This window comes from Stereum hirsutum (genome assembly GCF_000264905.1).
Source record: "Stereum hirsutum FP-91666 SS1 unplaced genomic scaffold STEHIscaffold_1, whole genome shotgun sequence".
In the NCBI taxonomy this organism is placed as follows: domain Eukaryota; kingdom Fungi; phylum Basidiomycota; class Agaricomycetes; order Russulales; family Stereaceae; genus Stereum; species Stereum hirsutum.
In genome coordinates this window covers 3,048,635-3,058,969 of record NW_006763131.1, presented here as the reverse complement: position 1 = coordinate 3,058,969, position 10,335 = coordinate 3,048,635, and the positions used below count along the sequence as shown (strand labels likewise).

The 10,335-nt window shown below is 53.7% G+C and overlaps 5 protein-coding genes across 5 annotated transcripts; 3 read left to right on the top strand and 2 right to left on the bottom strand.

Moving 5' to 3' along the window:
- Nucleotides 1-185: 185 nt before the first annotated feature.
- STEHIDRAFT_127505 (uncharacterized protein) lies at nucleotides 186-1,881 on the top strand (the record flags this gene model as incomplete). The annotated part of the gene is made up of 4 exons (XM_007298971.1): nucleotides 186-389; nucleotides 447-502; nucleotides 561-666; nucleotides 718-1,881. 4 exons carry the CDS (start codon nucleotides 186-188, stop codon nucleotides 1,879-1,881), a joined length of 1,530 nt encoding a protein of 509 aa, XP_007299033.1.
- Nucleotides 1,882-2,084: 203 nt separating this feature from the next.
- Nucleotides 2,085-3,135, bottom strand: STEHIDRAFT_43723 (uncharacterized protein; the record flags this gene model as incomplete). The annotated part of the gene is made up of 2 exons (XM_007297874.1): nucleotides 2,085-2,628; nucleotides 2,714-3,135. Coding segments are annotated over 2 exons (966 nt in total), but the record flags the coding sequence as incomplete, so codon positions are not given.
- A 151-nt stretch (nucleotides 3,136-3,286) lies between these two features.
- Nucleotides 3,287-4,207, top strand: STEHIDRAFT_46634 (TRAPP complex subunit trs31; the record flags this gene model as incomplete). The annotated part of the gene is made up of 4 exons (XM_007297951.1): nucleotides 3,287-3,585; nucleotides 3,642-3,838; nucleotides 3,899-4,023; nucleotides 4,097-4,207. The coding sequence occupies 4 exons, from the start codon at nucleotides 3,287-3,289 to the stop codon at nucleotides 4,205-4,207; spliced, it is 732 nt and encodes a 243-aa protein (XP_007298013.1).
- Nucleotides 4,208-4,494: 287 nt separating this feature from the next.
- On the bottom strand, nucleotides 4,495-7,119 carry STEHIDRAFT_127489 (uncharacterized protein; the record flags this gene model as incomplete). Its single annotated transcript, XM_007298970.1, has 10 exons — nucleotides 4,495-4,769; nucleotides 4,855-4,879; nucleotides 4,956-5,119; nucleotides 5,179-5,267; nucleotides 5,343-5,554; nucleotides 5,623-5,761; nucleotides 5,823-5,921; nucleotides 5,981-6,015; nucleotides 6,079-6,800; nucleotides 7,020-7,119. The coding sequence occupies 10 exons, from the start codon at nucleotides 7,117-7,119 to the stop codon at nucleotides 4,495-4,497; spliced, it is 1,860 nt and encodes a 619-aa protein (XP_007299032.1).
- Nucleotides 7,120-7,375: 256 nt separating this feature from the next.
- Nucleotides 7,376-10,107, top strand: STEHIDRAFT_144014 (FMN-linked oxidoreductase). The gene is made up of 3 exons (XM_007298969.1): nucleotides 7,376-7,655; nucleotides 7,722-9,457; nucleotides 9,518-10,107. The coding sequence occupies exons 1-2, from the start codon at nucleotides 7,488-7,490 to the stop codon at nucleotides 8,565-8,567; spliced, it is 1,014 nt and encodes a 337-aa protein (XP_007299031.1). The 5' UTR covers nucleotides 7,376-7,487; the 3' UTR covers nucleotides 8,568-9,457; nucleotides 9,518-10,107.
- The last annotated feature ends 228 nt before the right edge of the window (nucleotides 10,108-10,335 follow it).

Sequence of the window (10,335 nt, the reverse complement as noted above, 5' to 3'; positions counted from 1 at the left end):
GTCTCTACGTTGGATAAATATCAACGGCATGACCGACCGGGAGGCTCCGGGAGGGAATCCAGTGCCACACGACACACGAACCTCGGGATCTTCCGCAACGCCACACATGGCCCAAAGTAACCGCGAGTCCGCGACGCGTTGAACGTCCACTCGTTCCCGCGTCATCACCGCTTTCGTCGACCGCAATGCCTCCCAAGCCACGTCCTATCAAACGAAAAGATTCTTCGGCATCCAAGAACCCCCCTAATGCAACCACAAATGCTTTCACCACATCTTCAACTGCGTCCAAACCTGTCAGTGCTGCAGGCGCAATGCTTCCACCTCCAGATCCTCTTCCTCCACAGGCCATCCTCGAACCCGAGTTGAACGCTATGACAGCGTGCTTGAGGGTAAGCTCACCCTGACATTATACTCAAATCCGGATTGACATACAGAGTTTCTGTCAGAATGCGGCTGCGAAGACCGGTCAGATCCAGGCGTTCTACGCGGACGCAAAGAGATTGTTTGTAGCCCATTATAACCAACCAATACGACTTTGCTGAAACTCGTGGTTCTTCAAGGGATATAGAGAGATACGCTCCGCAACCGCATCAGGGTCTCACAACGGCACTGGGTAGGGAGTTTGAGAAATATGACCAGCTGTGCGATGCTATGGAATCACATCTGGTCCGTACAGTTCCTGTTCGTCTTCATGCCGTCCCATCTAACCCAACGTAGTTACATGCGATTGCCGTCTTGCAACGTGATATGGAGCGGGAACGAGCACGTCTGAGAGCAGAGGCTGAAGCCGAAGCGTTGAAGCCCCCACCAGAGAAGATCGAACCACCTCCCTCCGAAATCAACGTTGACAACAGTCAACCAGGCGAACCAGCCTCAACCGGAACTCGTCCATCTTCACCTACAATTCCTCCCTTCACCATCCCTCTAGACCCTTCCTTATCGCCATCTACCAGCAAGCAATCTTCTCCTCCTATCCCCGGTGGCACGACGCCAGCCGCCCGACGTCAATCCACCATCTCCCTCTCCAGCCTCAATCGCCCCCAATTCCCTCACAAGCTTGACCTCTCCGCCGCTGCTCTACGCATCAACCCAGAAGAGATCCAGTCGGGTCTCGCGTCGCCCGTGACTCTCGCTCCGAAGTCTGGTAGGATAACAGCCACGAACGAATACCCTCCCGACCTATTTGCCACTATACACTCAGCATCGATGTCGAACGGTCCAGTCCCTGATCCGTCGAATAACGCATCCAACAGACCTGTGGACATCGATCTGACTCTGGACTCCGATCCACCGCAAACACAGGTTGGGCTGGGCAACTCAGCGGATAAACCTATAGAATTGGACTTGGATATCGAGATGGCGGACCTTTTCTCCGATGGTGTCGATGGAGTAGACGGAAACAATCAGGAACTGTTTGGCGCACCACCACCGGAAACTGGAGGTTCAGAGCCCGGGCTGAAGAAAGAAGGGGATGACCAGAATATGAGCATGGATATGATGGACTTTTCGGGTGTCCGAGAAGCGGGCCCAGTGCCGGAGGACCTCTTCCAGTCGTTGGCGAACCAGAGCAACGCCGCAGAGGGGTCTGGCTTTTTCCCCTCAGATTCTTTGGTGCCTCCGGCGGAGAATAACGAGCCTGGTTCTTCGACTCAAGGAGCGGCGGTATCGCCTGGTACACTTCTGGCGAATATTGGCGACTCTTCTGGCCAGGACGGAGGCACGGGCGGGGATACGAATTTCGATATTGATAATATAGACTTCGCGGCCTTTAGCTCGACCTTTGATTTTAACGGTGCTGAGGACGGGGGATTGGACATGGATGCATTGTTGAATCTGGGACATGTCAATGCAGAAGGGGACGCGGCGGGAGGCGTATCCTAAGGTTTCAGTGCGGTAAGTGGCACCTCTATTTCTGTTCACGATTCAACATTGATGTGATCTTGTTTCTTCAGGAAGTCGCCGAGTGTAAGCTCTGTTGTATATTATTGCGCGGGTTTTATGACTTCAAGATACTTTCGTCTGGGGGTGCAAAAGCTGCAAGAAAAGGCATAGCGCTAGGTCGAAGTCTTGTCAAGATATGTTCGCAAACGTCGCCGTAGTGGATGTTCCGGTCGAACACCGGTCACGGCTAGCATTCTGGCCACACCCTCCGCCAGAGTCCTCCTTTCCTGCTCATCGCCCTCCTTAGACTCCAACAGCTCCTTCACCGCTCGCGCAAGTCTACCCTTGGGACCCGAGGGCTTCTCCGCCCCTCCATTCGATTGAGCTGCGGGTGGCGCTTTTGTCTTCCCTTTCTTCTTCCCCTTCCCCTTCGCCTTTGGTACTGCAAGAAGCGGCTCGAGAACCTCTACTCTGAACCGCCGATGAGCTAGGGAGATCAATGGGACTACACGATCCAGGCCACTGGCGGCCTCGGCAGATGCTTCTGCTTCGGTGCGACGCTCGGGAGGATCGACGTTTGGGTCGTATCCCCACTTCTTCAGCTCTTCTGCTCGTCGATCGCGCAATCTGATGGAGAGTTTGGCACGGGCTTCGACGAGGCGTATTGTGGAGAGCTCTTCTTGGTCTATGAGGTCGCTGATGGCCAGCCAGCCTTTATCCTCGCTCGCGACGCGTTTGACGTAGTGTCTATTTTTGGTCATTTGGAGGATGAGTGATGTTATGTAGACGATGGAATTGTTTGAAACTGGGGAAATGAATAACGTTAGCGCACCTGTTGACGTAGCTGAGAAGGCGGTCGACGGATCGTGCGCCGGACGAGAAGCGGGTGAATGCAGGAACAAGGTACTGGATGAGCGTTGATTCGTCCTGAGCGGCGCCCAAAAGAATTTCGCGAGCTACTTCTGCAAAATAATCGTCGAGCTGGGAGTAGAGCCCCTCGCGAACGACATCGCGAAACTCGTCACCATTTCCGCCGTCGAAAGCAAGTTCGGAGAGCGGCGGGAGCGGAGAGGAGGGTTGGTTGGAGTCTGGAGCGGTGAAGTAGTTGTAAACTGCGGTGTGTATGCCGACGTGGTATGCGACGTCGAGGACGGGTGGTTTTGAGGGATTGTTGGAGGGAGAGCGGAGGATGTGGAAGAGGGCGGGTTCGATGTATGTCCAGAGGGCTTTTGCGGACGACGATGGATTTGCGGACGTCGTCGAGGGGGCGGTCAAGGGGACCGGTGGCGGTGGAGGAGGCTGGTGGGAGGTGGAAGAGGATGACATGGTGCAGATCGCATTTGGATCCGAGTAGCACTCTTTGTAGCAAACGCGGTCGTTCCATTGTTCCTTCGCGAACGCCCTCATGGCTTCTTACTCTCAACCACATCCTCGCTTCTCTGTCCTCTCCAATTCGTCCTTATCCTCAGCAGAACATCTCTCGCCGACCACTTCGTCTGCACGCTTTTCACTTCCGACTGCGCCCTCCATCTCGACTACCATCGGCGGTCCATCAAAACCGCTTTCTCGTCCGAACATATATGACAGACCTCTCAATAAATCCCGTACTGCCCAAGTCTCAGCGTCATCTTTCGCGTTTCTCTTCTCAGAACTAGTGCAATATACTCAGAAACGCGTTAACGGTATCAATGACCTCGAACGGCGGTGAGTGCGCCAGCGTATCCTGCTCTTAGCTATCTTTTTAACACTGTAGGCTTCAGGCTGAATACTCTCGGTTATCGACTCGGCACACGCGTTCTTGAGTTAATGGTATGGCGTGCAGAGTCGGCATCCAAAGCACCGAAACGCGAGATCCGATTTCTGCCCGCACTCATGAACATCCATACCAACGTCTGGAAGGCCGTCTTTGGAAAGCCGGCAGACGCGATCGAGAAGAGTGTGGAGAATGACGATGAATGTGTGTTTGCTCTTATTCTCTCTTCAAGCTCATTCTGATAGTCTGAACGCAATGTCATAGACATGATCATCGACAATGACCCTATCATCACCCGTAACATCTCCGTACCACGAGACATGAGCCAGCTCAGTTGTTCGTCTTTCACGGCGGGTATCGTTGAAGCAGTATTGGATGGACTGGGATTCGTACGTCGTTCAGTCATCTTCTTGTCTCCTCTGCTCTTGAAATGACTTGAACGGATGTTATGCACCACCCTAGCCTGCTCGTGTCACGGCACACAACACACCAAATGATCTCTATCCCTCTCGGACTACCATTCTCATCAAGCTTGAGAAGAGCGTCTTGGAGAGGGAGGAGCTCTTCAAGTGACATGTATCATTTCTTATTGTCTGTCGCGCAGCTCGTGCCGGCGGCTGTATTCGTTGTATTTTTATGCTTTGCTTGACCAGGTTTGATGTCGATCGTCTTGGTATCCTATTGGATCCTCTATTGGATTTGTGTGCTCGACTTCGTGGTAGTGTGGCGTCCCTCCCCTCTTCGTCTCGGCGGTGAAGGAAGTCATCTCCAACCAACATGCGGGTCAGCCTACTCCATAAAGCACAAAGTCCATCCATACACTCAAAGTAGTCCAATATCAAACCCCAAGCAAACTAAGCTCAAACATCAATCCTCTTCGGCACCTTATTCAACTCCATCTCCATTATCCTCTTCACATTCTCCAACGTCATCTCAGGCCCCAGACTCTTCGCGTAGATCGACATATCATGATGCCCGTCTATCGACGGCCGCGCGTCGATACAGCGCGCGATGTTCCCCGCGTCTTTGTGGAAGAGAGACGCCGGGTCGATGTCCGGGTGGAGAGCGAGGTATTCTTCGAGGGGCATGAAATTTAGTTTGCGTTGGACGAATTCGAGGGTGCGGAGGCGAAGGGCTGGAGAACGGGCAATGGAAGAGAAGAGAACGAATTGGCAAGGGAGTTAGTTCGGGCGATGGAGAGATTTTAGAGCGTGGTTTACCGTATGGGTTGACTTTCACAGAACACTGTGGGCGTGCGAACAACAAGAACCAAGGTTACGATGTATATCAGATCATTTTTCTCAGAAGATGAGAGACGTACCCATAGGTGTTGTGGAGGTAGCCAAGGGTCGGTCGGCGACTTGGCGTTATGCTCCTCGAGCTCTTCTAGTATAGGACGTAGCATCGAGATGTACGAGAAGATGTATCGATCCCCGATTTCGCCGTAGTCGAAGGGATAGAGCGTCGAGAGGTTCAAGGTGCGATCTACAATTGCAACACCATTCGGCGCAATCAATCGCAACGACTGTATAAGATGGACTTACTAGGGATAGCCCACTCGAGTAACCACATCGCACTCGGGATCGCATTGTCCGGCATCAGAGACGTTGTCCAGCGAGTATTGAAGGCGACCCTATGTACACAGCACTGGTGTTGAGAAGTCGAGGCGATATGTGACTCAAAAACCGGAGGAGGGAGTAAGAGTTACCATTCGTCCGTCGTCTTCCCTTCTTTCCTCTTCCACTCTGGTTTTGACTTGTCTCTCCGAGCTCGCTGCTTCGCCCACGTTAAAGCCACGTACAGGCGATGGTTCGGGCTCATAGGTGGATCGGTAAATAGAGAACGACCCATGAAGCCGACGTCGATGATGTTCCGACGGATATCTTCGAAAGTGCTCAAGCCCGGTGAGTGTTCGAGGACCTCCGTGCCTTCGTCAGTCTTGGTGGTGCGAATGATTAGGCGAAGTGATAAGCAGGAGACAACGATACCTCTGGAATAGCTAGCTTCGAAATCATATGCTCCTCCCAGTACTTTTGCATGGTTTCCAGTAGATCAGGCAGTTCCGGCGCGTCTTTGGTCTGGTCGGGAAGCAACCAGACCGCCATCTCCATGTCTCTGGCGTTGAGACTGGGGGCGGAACGATATGTGGTCAGGAGCGAAGAAAGTTTATGCAGGAAGGTGGGAATACCTGGCATGGGAGAGGGTGCAAGTTTTACGGTTTCCTTCGAAGAGCTCTTTACATCGCCATTTTCCATAACCGCCTGCTCCTCCGCCACAGTTGCTACACCTTTGCAAACGAGTCAACAGTCAGGGGCCGGCAAGCACGAGAGCTCAGTACGAACTCACCGTTTATATTTCTTCGAACACGAAACGCAAATAGTCTATCCTTGTCCCTCATGATGAGCATCCCTTACATGACCCAAAGAAATCGATAACACCCTCACCTCGACCGTAAACGACAAATGGCCCCTGCTCTTCGCCATAAACCCACCCTGCCCCTGAATCCTGGTACAAACCACACACGTAGTCGGCAACGTCGTATCCTCGAACTGATTCGTCCGCTTCTTCGAGATCGTCCTGGGGAACACGGCGACACAGTCACCGCACTCGTACTGCATCTGGTACGGCACGTCGAGCTCGTTCCGCAGGCCGCGCAGGATCAGCTTGGCCATCGTCTTGGAGCAGTGCTTGCATTTGGCGTCGTGCTCCTCGACTATGATATGGTCCTTCTTTTTCTTTAGAGTCTTCTTGGATTGGGATTGGGACTGCTCGCGAGGGGCGTTGGAGGATGGTTCGGGAGAAGCGGAGGAGGAAGGATTGGCGGTGGTGGAGGTTTCGAGAGAAGGAGGGGATGCGTCTGAAGTATGATGTGAAGGCGGCTCGGAAGGGTCGTTGAAAGTAGGAAGGGGGTTGTTTAGCGGTTGATTGTAGTGTGATGGAGTCCCGAACGCGACGCTACTACTGCCAGATGCGCTGGTGCCTGCTGGAAGTATACTAAGACCTGAGCTCGAGGACGACTGGTATAGGCCGAATTGAGCTAGCGTGACCTCTGCTTCTCGCTGCTTGCGAAGCTCCTCGGCCAGCCGTCGTTTCTCTTCGTGTATCGCTAGCTCGAGCTCTCGGATACGTCGCATCTCTCGCAAGACTTCGAGTTGGTTGCTAGGGTCTCCATTAGCATGGCCAGAGGATGTCGACGGTTGGAAGGACGGGAAGGAGTTCGTAGGGTTGGAGAAGGGTGGAAGTCTAGTCCCGAGAAGATCCGAGTATGCTGCACTGAGTGATTCCGAGTTATATGTATTTGGAAGGGAGGAATGATGTTGATTTGGAGGGGGAAATGGATGTATTGTCGTGTTATTCTCGAGCTGGAAAGGAAGCGAGAAGTCACCCAGGTCTGTGCTGCCTTCAGTACGGTGATCAGGTATATGCGGCAGTGACTGCTGAGGATCGTTCGAAGGAAATCCAAATCCAAAGTAGTTCGCATCCATAGTGAACGTTATGGTTGTGTGCAACGTTCAGACCTGGTCCCTAAGCGGCCGCGCGCAGTTACAGTTATATGAGAAGCTGATGTTGTGCTCGACGATCAACACGCTCAACATCCACCTAAGAGTCGATTCACACATAACACAAGTCTGCCGCAAAGTCTGCCACAAAGGTGAGGTAAGTCGTCATGCCGGTGGGACGTCGAAACAACAGAGGCCGGGTGTGACCCACCGTCGGATGCGGCCCCTTCCTTCCTCCCTTGCGGCTCAGCGCTCAAGAGTGAAATAGAGATAAGGTGCAGACTGTCCTTAGATATAACTGGCAGCTATGCATTGCCTCGTCTCCTGCCTCGTCGTTGTCGTCGACAGTTTCAATGGCTACAGTCGGTCGCATCCAGGTATCACCTCCCCTGATTAATAGTTCGTGTGCTTGGGCTTCCGAGCTTGAACAGCTGCAAGCACTGTTCGACTGCCCCCTGACCGGAGCGGTCACGACACGATCATCGACTTACGAGGGCTTCCCTCAGACATCCTCTCATTCGGTGCGTATGCTCCCAATTTATTCCTCGATTTATCGCTCATAGTGTTCCGTTTGTATCCGTTCATAGGTAGTGTTTACGAAGGACTCGGTATCATCCCTCAACACTTATGGCTACTCGCCACACCCCCTATCCACTTACCTCCAAAACGTTGAAAGCATCCTTTCCAATGCTCCCCCCGACTCCTCCAAACCCATCATTATCAGCATCACATCTACCTTGCCTACCGTCCTGGCCTCGATGATGGACCTCATCCAAGCCTTACGCAACAAACTCAACGACCACTCCCGAACACGCATCGCAGTCGAGCTGAACACCTCCTGTCCCAACATCTCAGGCAAATCTCCGCCAGCATACGACATCTCCACCCTCCGCCCATTACTCCAAGTCTTCGCGGACTACTTCTCTACGGATCCCACGCTCACACTCGGTCTCAAACTACCTCCATACACCTATTCGACACAGTTCGAACAGCTCGTGAACGCCGTCGCGGAGATGTCTGGTCCAGGTCCAGACGGCAGGCGCACGAATCCCATCGCGTTCTTCACGTCTACGAACACACTCGGAAACACTCTTCTCTATCCGTCTCAGACGATGTCGTTCCCCTCCGAGACATCTGGCACACCAGGCTTCCTTACCACCCACCCTGCCTTAAGCTCCGTTCTCCCCGCCTTCGGAGGCTTGGCGGGCGACTCTTTGCATCCCCTATCGCTCGGAAACGTCTACACTCTGACGACGTTGTTGAAGAACCATGGTGACGAAGCGATGAGGGATATAGTCGTTATTGGAGTAGGAGGCGTGACGAGTTATGAGGCAGCGGAGAGGATGAGGAGTGCTGGAGCCGGTGTGGTGGGACTTGCGACCTTGCTGGGAAGGGAGGGCTTGAGGGCCTTCGAGATCGTCTCGCGCCCGTGAAGCGTTGTGGATCGGGCTCAAAGTGAACAGAGGAAAGATGTCGCGCAGAAGTCGACTTTGTATTTGGGATATGAGAAATGTAAAGTCCGAAGAGCCAGTGTTCGGCGTATGTATTGAGACGCGTGATTGTTTCATGAGTAGGGAAGTACTCGAGTAGATGAGAGAGATTGAGCGAGAGGAGACGTGAGAGATAGAGGAAAAGGTATGCATAGGGGAGGAGATTTCCATAATCAGGGAAGAAAAAGGGAGATAAAAGGAGGACCAAAAATACAGTGAGAATGCAAGGAAATGGGAAACGCTAACGCTACAATGAATTCGGCCGCAGACCAGGATGAAAACGATAGCAAATGTAACGGAAGTAGCAGTGAGGGTCGTCTGGGACTAGAGATGTGCCATCGAGCAGAGCCGCAAAGCGTACTTAGAAATAAATGACGAAGCCCAGATTCGTAGAAGAAATGAAGGAGCGTCCGAAGAAGAAGAAGAAAGGACAGCTCTCAACACACGGCATCTTCGCGGAGCCACTCGCCGTATGGGATATCGGAGGATGGGTCATCGGATATGAACGGCAACTGTAAACCTCCGCCGAATATGGTTGAGCCATAACCATCGTCGACAGGGAAAATAATCGGCAGGTCGAGGTCCAGGGCGACGTCCAGGGCGACGGGCGGGTTGAAGCATGGCTCCGGGAAAGAAAGCTGGTAAAATTGGTTCGAGATGTTCGTGCCGTATATAGCGTTTTGCGTGACGAGGGTGGAATGTGTGTTGTAAGCACTAATGTATTCGGTCGGGGCTAGCGGGTGGGAGGGAAAAAAGAGCTCTTGACTTCCGAGTGGGAGCGCGGAATGAACAGGGCCAGTGAATCCCTCGGTTAAGAAGGGAGTGTGGGCAGTCTGCGGATCATATTGTTCAGCGACAGCTTCCCGAGGACAAGACTTTACTCAAGAACTTACGAGATGAGCGTTGACCGAGAGCGAGGGCGGGCTGGCGTCGTGGGTCAAGGAAGCCGTAGCAGTCTTGGACGAGCAAGAAGGGTCGAGGAGCGGGTTCTGGAATGGGGGGACGCTGTCGTTCTTGGACGACGACGGCCAACTTGCAGCGACCTGCTGAGGCACGGGGGCCTGCTTGGCCTGAGCCTGTCGGTTCTTGACCTTCAAGGCCTCCGCCTGGCGATCCTCGATTGAAACATCCTTCCTGGCGAAGATGGCAGCCATCTCTAACGAGACTTTGATGTCCTCTGGAGATCTCCTGTTCGCGTTGCGCTTCACCTTCACCCGACGCGTCTGAGGCTTGAAGCGATAGCCCGGATACTTGATCGCATGCTCCGCCTTCCTCGCCTTCGCCTCGTCCTGGTAGGGCTTCTTCTCAGCCGCCGTCATGTTCTTCCAAGTCCAACCGGCCATACGACTGACGTGACGGTGGTCATGCTCGATGGTCTTGTCGATCTTGTACTGGGTGCAGTACTTGGAACGGAAGATGACGAAGGCGTTGGCAGGACGGGGGATATGGTTCGGGTCGTGTCTCGAGCGGGCAGAACGCGAACGAGTGGCGTTGGGGCTAGGGGAGGGAGTGGGAGAGGGAGGGGACGGCGGAGACGACGGGGCGGTGGAGGACGGAGACGCTGAAGACGGCGGCGACGAGGCAGAGGAGGACGGCGAGTACTGGCAGTCGAGAATGTAGGGAGATGGGGGGTAACAGAGAGGGAGTAGAGGCGTGGTGAAGGCTTGCGCCGAGCCGATGACTGGGTAGTGGGCCGGGGTGTACTGAGTGG

Coding starts and splice junctions, on each gene's coding strand:
- STEHIDRAFT_144014 (XM_007298969.1), top strand. CDS start 7,488: ATGGCTACAGTCGGTCGCATCCAGGTATCACCTCCCCTGATTAATAGT. Junction 7,656..7,721: donor CTCAGACATCCTCTCATTCG/GTGCGTATGCTC, acceptor ATCCGTTCATAG/GTAGTGTTTACGAAGGACTC.